Here is a 20,877-nt window from a genome sequence, read left to right as displayed (position 1 = left end):
ACGATAACCCCTGTAGGTGGGTAGGCTGCTTATTTAAAATTGCGCAATTGAAAACATCCCTTCTTTTGTTCTAGTAAACCTAATACTAGACATGCACAGTGGCACACACAGGGGGGTTCCGAGTACCCATGCTCATCCATGCCACCTGCAGTAGAATGGCACCCTCCATCTGTTTTGCAGGGGCCAGCAGAAGATTCGCTGATCGTGTCAGTGAGGTGTAGAAGCCGCGCAACATATGCTCCAGCACAACTACCACATAGGAGAAAAAAGTCTCCAGTCCCGGTTTGCTTCCATGTTTGGCTCTGTAATTATTAATGAAACGCTCTCTGCTGCTCCCACCTCTGTGTATAAGCTCTCTCCCTAGCACACCTGCATTGCATTCAGGAGATGACATTGCTAATTTTATGGCATGGTGAGTGGTGAAATGTACATTTTTTTTCTGCACTCTCTCAGGGGGATGCATCCAGGCTCCAGCATCCCAGCAGACATGATGCCAGCAGTCACATTGCTGACTCTGGCATCCCAACTACCCCCGGGAAACCGGGACTAGAATGCTGACAGTGGTGAGGATGACGGCTCCAGAACCCTGAGTGACGGCATCCTGAGCATAAGTATGCATGGAACTATAGGCTATGCCAGTGAGGGGATGGCAGTGAGGGGATGGGGTTAGGTTTAGGCAGCAGGTATGGGCTTAAAGTTAGGCACTAGCTGGGTGGATTAGGGTTAGACTGAGGGGGGTTAGGCTGCGGGAGAGAGAGGGTTAGGAGGGCAGGGGGAGGTAGGTATACTTACTTGACCCCTGCCGGGATTCCTTCCCTCTGGATGCTGGAGTTGGTATTCTGTAGTCATTCGTATATATACCCTCTCAGGGAATGGCTCATGTCACATACAGGCAGCATATATTATATACCCCATCTGTCCCCACCACACAAAGGGCCTGATTCAGACCCACTCGGTAGGCTGCATATATTTGCTGCTTAGGGAGCAGATATACGCTGAATGCACGCCCCCAGCCGAGCGAATCCCCGCACTAGCATGTGTATGGATGTGTACGCTTACACATCCGCTCACATGTGGATGCATGGAGGAGAAATCTGTCGATTGTCGCTCACCATCGTAGGATTTTTCCAGCCTTAGGTCTGAAATGTAAGTCTATACTTGCTCTCCAGATGGCCGCTTTCCGCCGAATGGGGGGCAGGCGCTGACTGCATGTGACGTCAGCTACCCGCCCCAAGGATGCCTGGAAACGCCTGTGTTCACCGGGGTATGCCCAGCGATTCTATGGACGTGCCCATAGTTTTTGTCATAGTTATAAAATGCTGGGTGTTCCACTGCTTCCGCACCCTTCAAGCCCATCAGTGAGCAAATGCCTCGGCGAGTGTGAAACACCCACCATCGGTCGGGGGGAGCGAATTCGGACCGCACCAAGCAGGTCTGATTCACTGTTCCCCAAAATATAGAGTCTATCCCTGTATGCAACATACATGGCACATCAGGATCAGTTGCTGTGTATTTGTATTACAGAAGGAGTTTATCCTGATGCTTCCAATGATCGATATAATTATAAAGCAGTTCTTGTTTTTGTATGTTCTACACTATGTTCTAGCTATTTTATTACATTTTTCATGCCCACACTTCGTACATAATACATAAATACATATACTTTAAAAAAACAAAAACATTTGGACCCCCCACCTTTAAAAAGCCTGCGTTTGCCACTGATGCAATAGGAGTTTTCCCTACAGACAACTTACCGCCTACAACAAAACTTTGCAGAACATAGTATAAACATAAAGCTGCATTTAATCAGTTTCAGCAGAAATGAATACATTTTAGCAACAGAACTGTTTCAGTTAAGGTTTTGTGCATTGAATGCATTACATACGCTGATTACTGAAAAGTACTGGATGCAAACACTTGCTACTTCAGTATATAAATCAGTGAGGTCTATGGAGGATTTCAGTATGTGGCTGATGAAAAAGAAAATCTATTTACTTTAATTGTACAGAGAATTAGAGTGATCAGAATTCCCAGAACAAGTTCTGCTGTTGCATAAACTGACTTAATCAGGGAGCGGCAGTGATGTTACCAAAACAAAATAGTTCATGGAACCTTTTATAATATTCAATGTTTTTCATATTTTGTATTAGCATAGTCTTTTTCCACCTCATCAGTATTCGTGCCTTTAAAATAGTATCTAGTTTGCCTAGATTACAGATAAGGACTACTGTATTTATGCTGGTATAAAATGATACCAGTGGGTAGGTTAGTAACATGCATTATGCATGGAGAAATGACAATTTACTCGATGTCTGCTATTTTCATTTCATAACTGTAACAGAATCTGTGACTGAAGACAATTTTGAAGGTAAAGCTGATGCAAATTGTGTAATTTACACAGTATGCGCTCTCATCTCAGAACCGGATATTTGCTCTCATCTTCTGCCTTCATAACCTGGAATATTTCACCATGGCTATAGCACAAACGAGAAACGAAATATAACCCAATGTAACCTCAAAACTTGGTATTATTTGTGTACCCCTGGAATGCACTATCCGCAATTCAAATTTTAGTTGCGAGCTTTTCTGACACAAATACCAAATTTGAAGGCTATGGGGGGGGGTTATTCAATCCCTGCCACTACATTCGATGGGGGAAATAGAGGTGGGCACCTATTCAATGCTGTCTTGCCTGACAGCATTGAAGAGGCAGATTGACAGAACGGGCCCAACTTTAAAAGCTGTCAGGCATGTTTTACTGAGAACGTTCCTGTGAATTGACACGATCACGGTCGGATCTCGTCAATCCATGGTCGTTTACCCGGACACATCCCCTTTTTCGCCAATCGTCAGACGGGACATTGAAACCCTGTCTGGCAATATGCAGTTGAGCAAAATGAAAACGGGCCAGGGTCACGCTGTCAGGACGGATCGACAGTCGTGACCTGAGATTGAATACTCCCCTTAGTTTATCACTGTGAACTGGGAAATTGTGCTATGCCCAAAAAGATCTACAGATCTACAGATTCAGTCTGGAAAAATATAATTTTTAGCATGTCCAAAAAAATGCACTTAGAGTAAGTTGAGCTATATTCAGCAATGGTTTTTTAAAATTGAAATGTAGAAACAAGTATTTCTGCATTTTTTTTTTTTAAATAATTCAGGTATTCGGTAAAGGGCTATTACAGGATATAACTCAATGGTCTGTTCCATTTGTAACCCCTATCAAATTATCGAGAGCATACTGGGCTGTTAAAAATTGAATGTGGAATAGGGGGATTGTGCACCTGCAGAGATATCGGTGCTGGTAGTGAAGTGTAAAGGTCCATACACACTGTACAATTTTTTTTGACCAATTTTGGTTGAACCCAGTGTCCTGGACGAAAGATATCGACGAAAGATATTGACGACAGACGAAAGATCTAGCTACAGTTTATAGGCTCTTTTTGAACGATATCCAATTGAGCTGCATGCACAGTTGACGAACAATCTTGATGAACAACTGGCGGGTATGCGCATCATTATTCATCGTTCGTCCGTCGTCGTCAACATCTTTCGTCCAGGACACTGAGTTCAATGGAAATGTCTTTCAACAAAATTGGTCAAAAAAATTGTACAGTGTGTATGCACCTTTCGGGTGGGCATCAACAGTAATTTTGCTTCCAGATTCCAAGAATGAACTAGTTCCAGAATAGGCTCATCGTGTTGGTACATCATTGATCTCTTCTGATTCACTGATTTGGTTATTTGATAAAATCACGGGTAAAGAATTTGATAAATAACCTTCCTTGAGCATCAACCAGGGAAAGTATTTGATCATGACCATTGCGTGGACCGAGGTTACATAATCCAGGATGGACCATTCACATCAACAGATGACCGGAGTCTTTTCCATTTGCTTGTCTTGGTATGAAAGAGTTTTTAGGCAACAAGTTTCTTTCCAATTATTGTGGAACTATAAATCCCGATATGCAGTGCAAGAAACTGGTACAGAAACTTTTATTGCCCTACAACTGTTTGCTTACTTATATTTGTGTAAAATTTAAATCTAAAGAGATCACTATCAAAAAATTGCAAAGGTCATTATACCCTTCAATCGCCACTCATGACAGTTTTCCTAGATAAAAGAACCTGTATCAGGTTCTCTTTACTTATTCTGTGAAGACAATTTATCCATATTCTGCCTTATACTAATCTTCCATCCAGGAGCTCTGATCAAATGTTATCTCTCCTCTATTGCAGCTGCTACAGCGTCATCCAATCAGGAGTGGGATAGGGTGTGTTATATTTTGTCGATATTCATAATGTCAACATTAATTCTGTTGATATTGTCATATGATCAAAATGCTTGATCATGTCTATATTCATGTCAACCTTGGTGACTGCCACAGCCGAGTAAGCATTCTGCAGATGCTGACATGTACAATGTTTACATCATAACTATCGATATTGTAGTGTTTACATGACTACATTCCATTGTGTCTGGTCAGCTCTCTGTGGACAGCAAGGCCTAGACTACCAGTGGTTACCAAACTGTGTACCATGTACCTAGGGTGCCAGGGAGCACTTGCAGGAGTGCCCTGTGTTGGTGGTTCAGGATCAATTCAAATTATTTATGGTCAATGTAATAGGCAAAACCAGTGCTTGTGGCTTCCAATCATAAAATATGTGGACAAAAAGAACCGATGCCTGTCCCACACCACATAACTGAACCTAAGAATAACATATAAACACAATTTATTTAATTTAATATTTTTTTCTAAAGTACTCAACAATAAAACTGGCCTAGGGGTGCCATCAAAACATTTCTGATACTCTAGGGCGCTGTGATTCGAAAATTTTTGAGAACCACTGATTTAGGGTAATCTGCAACTACCGGGCTAGAAACAGCAGGACCTTCTCTGCCACTTCACTATGATACTAAAGATATCATAGTGATCAAAGATATCTTTGATCAAAACATACTGTGGATCTTATTCTGGTCCATGCGCACCGTTGCGAATTTGCAACGGTGTGCGATACTTTTGTACTGCGCATCACATTTCTGCACATGTGCATGCGCAGGGTGAGAGCGGCAATGGTAAACAGAGCTCGGACCCACCATTGTGGCCGGGGGGGGGGCATGAGGCGAGTAATCGTGCCCATGGGAACGCCATGGAGATCACTGTGACGTGGGTGCCGGGGGCGGTCAGCTGACAGCAACGGATGTCAGCTGGCCACCATTTTCCCCTTAGAAATACATGCAAAACTAAGGGGGTTATTCTGGTCACCAAACCTTGCCTTGCGAATGGTGGCCTGGCCGCCACCCATTCACAGCGTGTGTTCGCATGCACTGGCTGCAAATGGATGTTTAACATAAACATCTATTCTCAGGCTGCAGGGGAACACCACCATCTTTCAACATCAAAATATGTGGTGCGTGCACGCATACAGTATATAAAGTGACTCTCAGGTCACTTATAAATGTGTGCACTTTTGGACCGAAATGGGCAGGCAGCTAACATCCAGTGATGTCAGCTGCGTGCCCTCGGTGCCCACATCACGGGGCAATTTCCATGGGAACGCCCAGCATTTTCATGGGAACGCCTACAGGTATGAAATGCTGGGCGTTCCCATGTGTGAGTACTCCGTCCAGCCGCCCTACGCCCCACCACCTGCAATGTTGGGTGCGTGCACCCGGCGAACAGTTTGTTCTCCGTGGCCGCATGCACTCGGCGTATGCAAATGAGCAGAAATGCGGCTGTGCATTCGCATATGCAAAATATCGAGCTCGCTTGTGAGCATATGGAACTGAATAAGGGCCTAAGACACGTAAAAAGTGTCTTAGTTTTGCAGGTACCCTCCACATCATTCGATGGTCGGAGACCATCAAATGATGCGGGTGTTTCCCCATAGACTGTGAATGGATGTTTATGTAAAACAGAATAACCATTTGTATACTATAACATTGGCAAAGTAAAAATAAAACGGTACTTGTGTTGTTTCACAGCGGGTGTACGCTCGCCACGAAATATGTCCAAAAAAGTAACTTAACGCCATTCCAACATGGATAGTTCATACCTCCACTATCCATGTTGGCATGGAGTCGATTTTAAATAGCGTGGCGAACGTAGCGAGCCACCGAGCCCGCAGCGTGGGCGCCGTGAAACTACACAAGTACCAAGAAAACCAAAACCCCATAACTGGTATATAATGAGCTCAGTAACATTTAGTTAGTAACAACAGTTTTAGTAGGGAACCAAAATATGACACCTTGAAAACTGCTAATCTAATTGCTGAAAGGGTAAAATAAAATCTTTGGATTATATTAGCAGGCTGCAGGACAAGAGCTGCAACAGAAACCAGTGGACTGTGAAACATAACTTGTTTGTGTGCTTCAGGGCCAAGACTCAAGTTGATTGGTTGCTTCAGTCTCCAGCAGAGAGATGATAAAACATACAGCACAGGACAAAATTATGAGCTGCACAGAATATCCAAGAGGCAGCCTATAAATATAATGCTGGATAAAATATGGTGCCTAAGAGAACACTGCACCTCCCAAACTGTATATTCTCACTTCAAGGGGCCACATGTAGAGTCTCCTGAAATCCACTTCGGAATATATGGAGAATAGTATGCTCACTATAAATGAGTTTTGCAAAACAGATGTTGTGCGTGGAGCATTGTTAATAATTTACATACATAATAACAATTATAGTGTTAATTTAAAATATGAAACCTTGTAGGCATAATATTTCTAATAAAAACATCAGTAAAGACATTCCATGCTGCAGCCATCGCCTATGTAACAATGATTTCCTCTGCTTCCATATACATTTCCATATGCCTCCATATACAGTAGTCTTAGTTTCATACATATCATATCATCGATATCTGGCAATATTATGTTATTACAGTAACTAATTTGGGTATAAAGGGGAGGAGAGAGGCTGGGGTAAGAGATTGTTTGGTACTTGTGTATTATCACGGCGCCCATCGCATCGCATGCCACTAATTAAGGTATGCGATGGCATGCGATGTCATGCAATAGGACCCGATTTCAGCCTTTCCCCAGGCTTGAGTATACAATTTTAATATCGCGTCGCATCGCATGCCATTATAATGGCATGCAATGCGACGCGATCATGCCCGATTTGGGCTTATCCCCATGTTAAATGCCCCCCCAGACCCGATTTTTAATTGTATACCCACCCTGATGGGTAATGACTATGTTAAATGCCACCTATTGTTAACGCCACCCCACTATCAACGCCAACCCGAAGCGTGGCGAGTGCAGCGAGCCCCCGAGGGGCGACGGTACGCGTCCTCCGACCTTTTCATACCCCCACTATCCACGTCTGCGTGGAGTTGATTTGATATAGTGTGGCGAGCGCAGCGAGCCATGAGCTCAAAGCGTGGCGAGCGCAGCGAGCCCCGCGAGGGGACGCGGAATATATGTGAAGTCATCCACGTCCCCTCGCTGTGCTCGCCACACTATATAAAATCGACTCCACGCCGGCCTGGATAGTAGGGGTATGAAAAGGTCAGAGGACGCGTACTGCCGCCGCTCGCCACGCTTCGGGTTGGCGTTGATAGCGGGTGGCGTTAACAATGGGGGGGGGCATTTAACATAGTCATTACCCATCAGGGTGGGTGTACAATCAAAAATTGGGTTTGGGGGGGGCATTTAACTTAGGAATCAGGCATCTGGGTGCCTGTACGATTAAAAATCGGGTCCAATTCGCGTCGCATCGCATGCGATGCGATTTTTTGGTTGTACAATGCCCTACGATGGAAAATGTGGGCGCCGTGATAATACACAAGTATCGATTGTTTCTTTCAGTCTGGTGAGATGAGTTTGTGTTTCAGGGGTAAATGTATGAATCTTGGATAAGTGGAATCTATCCTCATAAAGTGCAAGGTGATAATGCACCAGCCAATCAGCTCCAATATGTAAATTGACAGTTACTGTAGCAACTGATTGGCGGCTGGTGCATTATCACCTTGCATATAACAATCTTTATAGGGATAGGCACCACTTCAAGCTTCATACATTTACCCCTCAATGTGGAAAGGATCATGCCAGTGGAGAAAAACAGGTAGAGGAATGAGAGGCTGCCATGCATTGAGGATGAGGAGCGTCTGATGAAATGTGTTGAACTGTAGCTGAACAAGCACCTGAACTATTGCAATGTATGTGCTACAAGTGTGACTATTGCATCAGTTCCTACTTCCTAATAACTTGGAGTTCATGTATTTAAAATTAAGGATGGGCGAAACTGCTCTGAAATGCTGCCAGAACAGTCTAAAACTGTCTAAAGACTATGATACCTATTAGCGGGGTTGCAGGGAACATATTATCATTAGGCTATGGGGGGGGGGGGGGGGGGGGGGGGCAATATGATGCAGCATTATGCTGTCCATCCCACCCATGTCACTAGGGGATATGGTCGTATTGTCGACCGGACTTAGGTCAACAGTCATTAGGTCGACACCGTTGGGTCGACAGGCAACAAGGTTGACATGGATGAAGGTCGACAGGTGTCTAGGTCGACATGGGACAAGGTCGTGAGGTCGACATGGGTTTTTTCACTGTTTTTTGAGCCGACATGTGACGACAGGCGGTATTTCATGCCCTACAATCGACTACGGCGTGGTGGGAGAATAAAATAGTGTGCCGAGTGCAGTGAGGCTCCGTGCCCGAAGCGAGGTGCTGCGGTTGACTTCCAACTGTGTCCATATTGACTGTGTCGACATTCGAGTAAAAAAACAGTGAAAAAAAACATGTCAACCTCGCAACCTGTCGACCTAACGTATTTGTTGACCTAAACCATGTCGACCTAGAGACCTGTTGACCTTCGCCCATGTCAACCTAGAACCCTGTTGACCTTGTTGCGAGTTGACCCAATGGTGTCGACCTAATGAGGAATGTTACAGGACAGTGTGTAGGTTTACTTAGTTAGAAAGAGCTCACATAATACACAGTGCTCTATACTGTATGTTACGGCAGAATGATACTACAATGGTAAATATAATAATACAAGGATTGCTAAGTAGATCTGCATACCTCCTGCCATTATTAGTTCAGACTGACAAATACATTTTCCTAGACAGTGAGAAAGCAATGTAGAGTATTACAAAGTAAAGAACAGTTGCATACACAATCACACACAAATTGTCTAATTACAGTACATGAAGACTAGGCTATGGGAAAGAAATTTGGCAAATTAATAAATTCTGACCATTTTCTTCAAAATCACAATCAATAAATTCTGATTCCGCAAATAATTAAGATACAAGAGAATCGAGCCAATCACAGTTACTGTAAATGTTTTTAGTATTATGAAAGAAGAATATACCCTGCATACAGTCATTATTTCTGGTTTGCGCTATGGGAAAAATGATCAGTACAATAGATCTTTATGACTGTGATCAGGGCCGAAACTAGGTCTTTCGGTGCCCGGGGCGGCAGTCATTTGGTGATAGTAGTAGGCAGTCTTCTATACACTACTGTGTGCACACTAAATGGATACTATAGCTGTGGAAACAATACTGCATAATTGTCTAACTTCTAACACAGAGAGAAATTAGATAACACACACTGAGAGCTCTCCTAGCCAATCAGCGGCCTCCCGTTCATTTGAATGGGAGTTTTCAAAACTCCCATTCAAAGGAGTGGGCGACCGCTGACATTAGCGGCCGCTCATTCATTTGAATGAGCGTTTTGAAATCTCCTAAATGCCCGCAGCTACTGCAGCCTTTTCTTAGGAGGATGCAGAGCAGAGAAAGCATCTCAGCGCTTTCACTCTCTGCAGACTATTGGTGTGTGCCAGCGGACCTCACTGGATGCAGATCACATCGGAATGTGATATACCCACCATGTACCGCTGATGTGTTCAATTCTGACTCATCTTATGTTCTATAGGTCTGACTTCTGTCTCAGATTCGATGCCCATGGGAACGCGCATTGGATCCGATTAGATGTGCAATATCTGCAATTTGGACACTTTTCATCCGATTTCTCGGCCCAATCCTTCAGAATCGAATAAAAAGAGGCCAAATTGCACAAGTGTATGGGGCCTTTTCTCTCTTTTCTGATGAATTCAAAATGAGATGGACACAAAACTTAATTTTTACTTCATTGCTCTTATGCGATTATATAAATATTATACTTTTGAGCTATCATCTGCCATTCCTTTAAATATAAAATATTTGTTTGTTTTATAAAAAAGCAAAAAGGGTACTGCTTAAATTTATAGATAATTTATAGATAAAAAAAAAGTTGTAATAAAGCAGGATATAAGGAATGGTTTTCAATCTTTACAGACTACAGGGAACTCCTGAGTCTTCCAGCACAAATTAAGCTCTAAATAAAGCAATGCTCATTTAAAGGGAAATCAATACAAACTCTAAAGCTGTTACAATTGTACAGTTACGAGTGTATATTCTTCCCAATAACTGGCTGATCTACTGATGTTGTTACTGATTGCCAGTTAAAAGCTTTTATGACACTGGGCAGTATGAATGATGAAACTACAACCCCATAATGCAACAAGCAGCATCACTGGAATGGTTCACAGTCTCATCTAATTAATTGTGTTACCTCTGAGGCTGTCATTTAACACTATGGGGTACATTTACTAATAGGGTAGTTCTACTGAAGATGGGATGTTGCCCATGGCAACCAATCTATTATCTTCTACAAAGAAGAAAAATAAGAAGTACAATTTGATTGGTTGCAATGGGCACTATCTCAACTTTAATAGACCTCCCCTCTTTAGTAACTTTACCACTATGATTCTAAAGGGAACGGGAACATCTGTATTTAAACTGCACGTGCTTTCTATTGTTGTAATGGCCAATCAGTTATAGCCACTTAAGTCATTTTTAGTGTAGAAGTATTCTGTCAGTGTGGCTTTTATTTTTGAATTTATCTTAGGCATAAAGACTTCTACTTTTATACGTGACAGTATTGTGCCTTTACTCCTAATATCCACCTATTTTACATTTAAACATGCATTATACATATTATATGTACTACCCACATAGAAAATCATAAACTATGGGTCAGGCATCAGTAATTTTGTCTGGACCAAACCAGGGCCCTTATTCTGATTGAGTCGGATGGCTCCGAATGCGGACGGCATGTGCAGAGGCGTATCTGCGCATGTGTGAATGCTGCGCACAGAAAACGATCGGTTGGAACAATCCGAACAGGGGGTGGAGAGGGGCATGAATGGCTGTTTGGACTCATTACCATATGCGTACACCCCGCGTTTCATGGGTGTTCCCATGAAACCACTGGGCGTAGGTATGGTAATCCGGCCGTGACGCACGTATGGGCGGCGGACATATGACATAGCCGGATGCCAGCTGCCCACCCATATCCCTGCGTTTGCACGGAGAAATGCCCGAGTGGGCTGAGCACTCGGTGCTGCCTGACCACTCGGTCCAGCATTCGATGGTCGATGACCATCGAAAGATGGGGGAGGTTCCCACAGATGGAGGAGGTCTTCACATGAAAAATCCACTCGCGGTCCGTTCGATCGGCGTCTTACCGCATACGGATGGTGTGAGCAAACCATATGGTAGGCGGTTCTAAGAACACTCGGTTTCTGTCCGAAAATACGCATCCGTCTGAACCAATCAGAATGAGGCCCCATGTTCTATGCAAGGGAGCAAATACATGTAGATTGTTTCTCTGCAGGGTAAATACTGTTCGCTTTGGCACAAATTTACGAATGCTTTTTTTACACTGCAAATCTAACTCTCTCTGCATGTTAGATCTGCCCCACCTGCAGCAGGGCAGCTATCAAGGGGGGATTTCAGGGACTCCAGTCCCGGTCCCAGACAGAAAGGGGGCCCAGGATGGAGTTTATAAAGTAAAATTTGTCATAAACAAAGTTCACATTTCCCTTGAAGCAATGCAGAGGTTGAGTAGTGCAGCCAGTGCTGCGGACACCAGGGGTATGGGACATTGGGTCAACAGCAAGTAGGTCGACACCATTAGGTCGACATGCATTTAAGTCAATATGCATTAAGGTCAACATGCAGGAAGGTCGACAGGGTCATTAGGTCTATGCTTCGGGCACGGTTTTATTCTCCCACACGTCCTAGTGGATGGTAGGGCATAAAATATCTCCTGTCGGCACGTCGGCTCCAAAAAATGTGAAAAACCCCATGTCAACCTTTTGCATGTCGACCTTCCCAATGTCGACTTAATGTTTATGTCAACCTAATGACCCTGCCGACCTTCCAACATGTCGACCTAAATGCATGTTGACCTTAATGCATGTCGACCTAATGGACTCAAGAAGTCTCACCAAGCATTCCAGAAAGTAAAGGGGTCCCTTCCTATTTTGTCAGTCTCGGCCCCCACAATTCCCCTTTTCTTAACATCAATAATTTATGGGAGGTTACAAAAAGGGAAAAAAAGGGACGGAGGGGGGAAATCGTTAACATCATGGTAAAACAGTACAATTCAAAACGATAACATGAGAAAAAATAAAATATATTACAATCTATGAAGCACATAATTAGAACTTCCCACAGCAACAACAAGAAGTAAACAAAATAAAAATGTATGTAGAACAAATATAGAAAACCTAATATTACTAAGGAGACTCCTCTTCATTCAAACTAAATTGCAGTGGGTCAGCGAGATGGTTAATGAACTCCCTCACCTTCTGTGACAAAGTTATGCCATGGCATCCATCGAACACTATGAGAATGGGCCGAGTCCACATATGGCATGTACTCTGTTTCCATTAAAAAATGGAAATGGACAGTATGTACAAAGAGGGGGAAGAGAAGTCTGTTTCAGACACTGGGCTAGCGCAGCACAAGGTGCAATACAGATATGGCCTAGAAAATAACGCAGATGGGATCTTATGGCATTGGGGTAGATGTTTAAAAGGGCTGAAGTGGGTGAAGGGGTCAATGAAAATTTCAAAACTTTATTAATTAGAGCAAACACTTCTAACCAAAATTTGTGGAGGAGTGGGCAGGACCAGAAAACATGGAATAGGTGGCCCACCTCACCACAGAGTCGCCAAAAGAATTTAGAGTGAGAGGGCCACATTGTGTGAAGCCTATCAGGGGTGAGGTAAAGCCAATGGAGTAATTTAACGTGCATCTCTGAGTGATTCAGACACCTGGATATGCTATATGAAGACCTTTAAATTTGATCCCATAGTGTGTCTGGAAATTAAATAACCAAATCTGCTTCCCAGTATTTGTGGGCATTAGACCTCGGGGTTGGTATCAAATCTATTAGGGCTTTATACCAAAAAGATACCCCCCCCCCCCCCTTTGTCCCCTTACCAAATAATTGGGTAGTGATTGATGAGAGGAGAGAGCTGGGCGGCGATATCCTGTGTGATAGGCTATTCCGCCGGTGTTGTATTTAAAAATATCGAAGTCGTTCGGAGTCAGGCAATGAGTAGTGGTCTTGAAGACAGGAAAAGAGTATTGCAGAACCCTCTAACAGGTCACTTAGAGAACCTATGCCACAGGCTTGCCACTTAGAAAGACTAAGATTGGGGACAAGGTTGGTTAATGCACCTATAGGGAGCAGAGGTACTGGAAATGTTAGGTAATCTGGAATGTAATTTATCCCATACTTGTAGGGTAGCACGGGTAGCAGGGAGGATGTTTATGGATTGGGGACATAGAGATTTAGGAGTCCAGAGAAGATCTATCAAGGGAAATTGTAGGGAAACCAGTTTCCCTAGATTTGTCCACCCAAACCCTGAACTTTCAGTAAAATAGGCTTTGATTTGAGCTAATAGGCATGTCTCTTGGTAGAAGACTAAATTGGGAGATGCTAATCCTCCTTTATGTTTTGGCACAACTATTCTTGAGTGAGATAATTTGGGAGGGCGGGAGGACAGGCCCTACAATTTCTGATGGCATCCCTGACCAGCAGTGTAACATGGCTTAGTCCATTTGTATGTATTTTTTTCTGTGCTTAAAAAGCTGAATGGGGCCCTATAGGTGATTTGTTCTGTTGTATCAAATTGGAAAAAAAGATGTGTATATTTTAAGGATTCACATTAGGTTTTATTGCTGTAAATATAAAATGTCAGTTGTCGCATAGTGAGTTCTTAGCAAACCTGCGGATACATTGTGCCTCTTTGTCACTAAATAAATAGCTGTCATACTGCTCTGCAGCAGCAAAAATGTATTTGACTTCGTTTGTCGCTTCATAGGATACAAATTAAACAGTTTGAGAAGGCAATTTCATCACACAAAGGAAATACAAACACCCACAAGGCAATAAATATCATCCTACTATATATAGAATCAAGATCTGTACCCAGTTGTCTGTTGTATAATGCGTTCATGGATAGATTCAATGCAGAAAATAACTTGATATATATTGACTGTTTTAATGTAAAACCCCTTAGCTCTTAAACTTCATTCCTTCTTGGCATTGCGCAGCCATGGGCATTTGACGGACCGAATAAGAACAATTTCCACTTTTCAAAGTACTCGCTAGCCCAGGAGATTTAGTTTACAAGCTAATACCAGCATCCAGTGTTTAATACGCTGGCCTGACAGCAATCAGTTATTACAAGGAATAGTGTTCCAAATCGAGGTAATAAAAAGAAGTCAGATTGAGTTAAGGTCATAGCTTCTCACTGGAGGAAATGCAAACAACAACTTTGATCCAATCATCCTGACATTTAACACCACAAATGCTGAACTGTACACAGAACATATGCGTTCTCAGTACTCCAGGCTTCTAGAATTAGAGTCTATTAGATTTCAGACCACTGGGACATACAGTAAGAAATGTATTTTTCCTACAAGAACTAGTTGCATCTCTCTGGTCTATCTAATATTACTATACTAATATAGCTAATAAACAACTATATCCAATGTGATCTAAAACAAAGTTCTGTATATTCAAGGGAGTAACCACCATAGGTGAAGGCGGTACAGTTGCCATGGGGCCCAGAGCTGAGGGGGGCAGTCTTCTTTGTGTAAGTTACATGTGTTATATACATTTATCGACATAGATTGGTATATAGGGGCCCTAACAAACTTTTGCTATGGGGGCTACAAATATTTAGTTATATCCCTGAGTATATTATTGCTATAATTTATGTTGCACATGTTAATCTTTTTCTTTGTTGTGTAGAATCAGGGCCGGTGTAAGGCTTCTTAGCACCCTAGGCAAAACTTCAACTTACTTAGTGAATAGGTCTGTTGGGCATAAGCTGACAAGGGAAGGACATGGGAAGATGGGAGGAAAGAGGGAAGAAGAGACAGTGATGGAATGAAAAGGGGGCAAATGGTGAGACAAAGAAAGGGGGATCAACGGGGTTAGGGGAAGAATAGGTGGAAGGAAAGGGGGTGATAGGAGGGAAGTGGGAAGAACATGGGTGAAGGCAGGAAAAGGGTTAGAACAGAGAGCAATGGGATGAATAGGAAAAAAAGCAGAATGAGACCAGAGAAAAGTGAGAAAAATAAGTGAAGAGCATAGGAAATGAGGATATACAGAAAGTGATAGGAGGACCAGGGGAACAAACAGGGTTATATGATTGAAAAACAGGGTTATACTGTATGGGAGAAGCAGAGGGTAAGGGGATGAAGGAAAATGGTAGAAACACGGGGAGACATGAATAACAGAGAAAGAGAGTGATTAGAAAGCCCTAATTGTTGACAAATGCAAAAACCATTTAAGCCCATAGAATAGTCAGAAACATCTTCATCATATTTGTCAGAAAAAGTATGTCTGTAGTTCATTTGTTATTTTATAGCAAGTTCTTCCTTAGCTAGGGTTTTCCTTAGTAAATTCAGCACTAGGAAACCACAGTAATTGCCACAAATGCCAATTTGCATACATTACTTAAAGGTTATATATTTTGAACTTACCAATTCCACACGTCTCCGACATGCCTCCATTTCTCTTTGTAACAACTCAGTCATCTCGGCTTTCATCTCCTCCATACGGAGCTGATAGTATTTAGCATTCTCCTTCTCACGGGCCTCAGAATCTGCTGCATTCTCCAACTCTTCACCCATTTTTATTACACTGTCTCTCAAACGCAGAATTAACATCTAGATACAGAGACAAGTCAGTGCACCAGATATGGTGAAGACTGAAAGGCAAATATATATTTCTCAAGAAATATCTTATTAGAATTCCTTCAACTGATAAAGAAAAGAAATACAGTGAGCCCTTGTTCAGTAAATGCTGTATTATCATGGCACCACGTGGAAATATAAAGCCTGTAATCCATCAGCTCATAGCCAGACATGCAAAGTAACCTGTGTAGTGAATGACCTACAGCAGGGGTGGCCAAATCGGTACTCGAGATCTACCAACGGTCCACGTTTTCCAGGTTACCTAGCTGGTGCATACTGTAGCTGTAGTCATTACGAACTGTCACATTTTAAAACATACAGCATTCATTCCTACTATAGATCCACAGGTTGCCTGGAAAACATGCACCGTTGGTAGATCTTGAGGACAGGTTTGGCCACCCCTGACCTACAGTATATAGTATTAGTGCATAGTGTTATAATGTGTAGTGTATGTATATGTAATTTCATGAAAACACCACTATAGATACAGAAACATTTGTGTTTTTGACATTCCGCAAAAATAAATTATAATTTTTATTTGTTTTTAAATACTGTGAATAAAGACAGTCTCTCTGTTTTACTTTTCCCCACGTATTTAATGCTCTCACTTCCCCTTCACATGATAGTGTATTTCAAATATGCTTTTCATCAGTCCCAATTTTCTCGGCTCCTACTACTTCTAGGAATCGTTCTTGAGCACTTTTTAGAATTGGCCACTTGACCATGCTGCTCTGCATTTATTAGTCTGAAAGATTGATCACACTGGTCTCATCAAATGTATACCTAAAACAATATCTAATATGCCTGTACACCTGTGTCTCCAACCTACTTCATTATTTTATATAGAAACATTTTGAAAACACATTAAATAGTGTACTGCAATTTCCTCATCCATCTTATACATAAAAAACTCCATGTTTACATAAAGAACACTCACTCTTTCACATTATTCAGGCCTTTGAAGGTATTTTCTGAAACAGACTGCCCTACAGGACCCATGGCAATTTAGTTACAGCTTGTTGTAAATAGAAGTAATGTCCACAGCCTTAATAATTAATGTAACATATGTCTTTTGTTGGCTGTTATCTCTACCACTATACTTTGCTTATGCACAGCGGCATTTAACGCATTTGGTGCCTCACTAACTGTGAAAAGGATTTTCAGTACATGTCGTCACACTAGTGAGAAAATTGTCTATAGTAATAGCACATATACTGTAGAATAAGTGAGGAAAAACAACAGGTTGCTTTCTTGGTTAAAACATACTAAAATAATACTAAAGTAATGTTAATAAAATTAACTAAACATACCTACATCTCAGAAATGTATGCAAATGTAGATTCTAACTAAAATCAACAGGATTTATTTCTATAGCTCTATTAACTGATGTGGGGCGATGCTAAAGTCCCCAAACACACATATTGACATTACAAAACAAAAAAGAATTGTACATTCAATTTAATCAGGCTAAGTACCAAGGGATTGGAGAATAGCAGATGTAGTGCCATTGTTTAAAAAGGGAAGTAATCACAATCAGGGAATTATAGACCTGTAAGCCTGACATCAATAGTGGGGAAATTACTGGTATATAAAGGGATAGTGTTCAGGATTACTTGGTGAGCAATGGATTTGTGAGGGATAGGTCATGTCAAAATAATCTAATTAGCTTCTTCGAGGAAGTTAGTGGGAACTTAGACCATAGTAGTGAAGTAGATGTGGTCTACTTAGATTTTGCAAAGACCTTTATTACTGTGCCACACATGAGATGGTCTTCAAAATAAGTAATTGGCTCAAAAACTAGTTGGAGAATAGGGAACAGTGTAACTTGTTGGGCATAAAGCTCACTGACAGTCACCATTATGGTTTGCCCTTCCTGGGGAGATGCTATAGGGTTTATATGATGTTCCAATATCAGCCCTATTGGCAGTTTCCTACTCCTTTCTCAAGTCTGAAACTATATAGCAAATTGTCCATACTCCATTAAAATTTGAATTGCATCTGGCTAAATGATTAGTTTGAACAGAGTCAAGAGAGTACCATGCTGGTCAGCTGTAGCTCTTTCTCCTGCTGTGTTACTATTTACTCCAAGAGAGTGGGTGTTAACTGAAGCTGACTCTGCTAGTTGTTCTGAGGCAGTCTCTTAGTGCACTGGTTGCCTTTGCTGGGGTTTTGGCATCGCTCCTGCAGGGACAATTTTCTCCTTTGCCATTAGGTGCATAGTTCTGTACTGCTTGCTTCTGCTGCTCCCCCTGTACCTCTATAGCAGTTACAGGATGCGGTGCACTTTTAAAGGAGCAGTGTCCGCCACAATGTAATGGTTTGGATGGGGGGATACCTGTAAACGATGTGTCCACAATGGGCAAGGAGGCCACAATGGTAGATCCTGGGCATGATAGTTGGATGCCCCCTAACGCGTTTCACTGCCAACTGCAGCTTTATCAAAGGTCCTTTAATAAAGCTGCAGTTGGCAGTGAAACGCGTTAGTGGGACCTCCAACTATCATGCCCAGGATCTACCAGTGTGGACTCCTTGCCCATTGTGGACACATCGTTTACAGGTATCCCCCCATCCAAACCATTACATTGTGGCGGACACTGTTCCTTTAACTCTCCAGCAGCACATTACCATACAGCCAGCACAGTGGGAGGACATTGTTTCCTGTGAGCAGAAGCCCTTTGTCCCCAGATCCCACTTTTCCCATCAGGCGGACACCACATCCTGGACCACCAGTGGTGGATTAGGTCCTACACAGACCAGAAAGCATTTCACCAGCTATTGCGGAAGCCTATGAATCTCTTCCTCCAACTGTAACTATAAGCACAGTAACAACTAGTGAGGATTACCTTCATAAAGTGGATCTAAGTGGACTCAAAATTCACCTACAAAAAATCGGTAAAGTGCACTTATCTGTGACCAACTGTATCCCCCCTCCCCCCCTTCTTTTCCCCTGATTCTTGGGCCATTTCCACACCCTACCTTTCATCCTGTGGCGTTATTTTTATAAATGTATTTAATTTATTATTGTATTGTATTGTATTGTGCATCCATACTGTAATTCTGTGTATATATATATATATATATATATATATATATATATATACTTTTGGTCCTGACGACGGGGAAATCCGAAACGGTGTTGATAGCCTCACAATAAAATGTTTTGTTTTTTTAATATATCTTGATAGTAAATATTAACATTGGTTTCAAACTATTGTCATAATTTATTAGCGCTGCTCACATGCCTTGTGCGTGATTGGTGTTTTGCGTTTTTTTCTCTAGGTGGGGACTGACTATCTCCACATTTTGAGCAGCTGCTGTATTTAGAATCACAGCTGCTGTCATAGCGCCTGATCTCTTTCCCTTGTGGAATCTTTCCATGTCCAAAAAGGAGCCCACTACAGGCTTATCCAGCATCCTTCTTACACTCACTGTGCTTCATTTAATGATTTGATTCCTAGGAAATGTGTATGGAATTTATATTGTTTGACAATGTGCTCAAGTGTATCCAGGGTATCAGGTCTGGGGTTGCAGTTGTCTAACTTTGATATTGAGTCAGTCTTTGGCCTTTTGCCACTACTTCGTTAATATTTCACTTGCATGATGGCTTTTACACGAACAAATGTTCATCTCTGTTTCCAGCACAAGTCAACTGCCCCAAGGCATCACACTAGTGACAGGTTTAAGTATGATGATGTGCTTTGGGCTGACCACACAGACATAAGCGGACATTGCATTTACCCATTCCAGGGTGGTAACATGCACATATTCCCTTTATTGTTTAGGGGTGGTTATAAGAACGGACTCTCCCGGACAGCCAACTATTTTGTGGGTGCATATTTTATCCATTTTGTTAAATTGCTTTTTATTCAATGTTTCTTATTAAACTTCATAAAAAAAAATTGTAAAATACCATCCAATCTATCCATTATTTTTATGTATATATATATATATATAAAAGCTGTTTTTGAGAAAAGCCTTATAAAAAGGCTGAAACATCATCTTTGAATGGCTATTCGTTTGTTCAGTATCAAGACCTGAGTGCCGCGGCCCACCGTCTCTCTCTCTCTCTCTCTATCTATCTATCTATATATATATATATATATATATATATATATATATATATATATACACATACATATATATATATATATATATATCCAGTATGTAAAGAGCGCACTCACCAGACTTAGTACTCAGTTAAAACTTCAAGGTTTTATTAAATCCATTAAAAACTTCACGGCATAGTCGACGTTTCGGGTCTACATGTGACCCTTCTTCAAGACAGCAAACGCCCGGTTCCCTGAAGCAGGTAACTGGTTACCTGCTTCAGGGAACCGGGCGTTTGCTGAAGTTTTAACTGAGTACTAAGTCTGGTGAGTGCGCTCTTTACATACTGGATATTTATGGCTTACATGGATATTGTGGTCTGAGTTATGGACACCCCAGCAGCTGTGTGAAGTAGATTTGAGAGTTCTGCTTTCCTCAAACAAATATATATATATATATATATATATATATATATATATACCTCAATTTATTTATTGTTTTGCGCTGCTTAATTTATGTTATTTACCTTTCTTGTATTCTGGTGTTCAGAACATAAAGTGTGCAATTGTATTTTCTCTTCTTTTTCTATGTGGAAATACAATACTCAGCATGGCAGCACATCTCACCTCTTTAGAATTAGGGTGTGCAGCCTAAGCTCCCCTCTTTCCCTCTATGTTAAGAAGGAATTTTCAAGAAACATTCTTCAGCTTTACTTTACTCTAGTTAGGGACATGAGAATTTTGCAGTTAACAATTT

General features: G+C 41.8%; 1 protein-coding gene across 2 annotated transcripts in view; it reads right to left on the bottom strand.

Moving 5' to 3' along the window:
- Nucleotides 1-20,877, bottom strand: part of MYO18B (myosin XVIIIB) — a 451,547-nt gene that overhangs the window by 80,594 nt on the left and 350,076 nt on the right. For both annotated transcript variants that reach the window (XM_083146506.1, XM_083146515.1), the window contains one exon: nt 15,862-16,047. In XM_083146506.1, coding sequence (XP_083002632.1) covers nt 15,862-16,047 — 186 coding nt within the window. The remainder of the gene's footprint in view (nt 1-15,861; nt 16,048-20,877) is intronic.

The sequence above is a fragment of the Crinia signifera genome, chromosome 1 (genome assembly GCF_055691185.1).
Source record: "Crinia signifera chromosome 1, ASM5569118v1, whole genome shotgun sequence".
Lineage (NCBI taxonomy): Eukaryota > Metazoa > Chordata > Amphibia > Anura > Myobatrachidae > Crinia > Crinia signifera.
The sequence above is the reverse complement of the archived record's forward strand: the minus strand, read 5'-3'. Positions and strand labels throughout refer to the sequence as shown.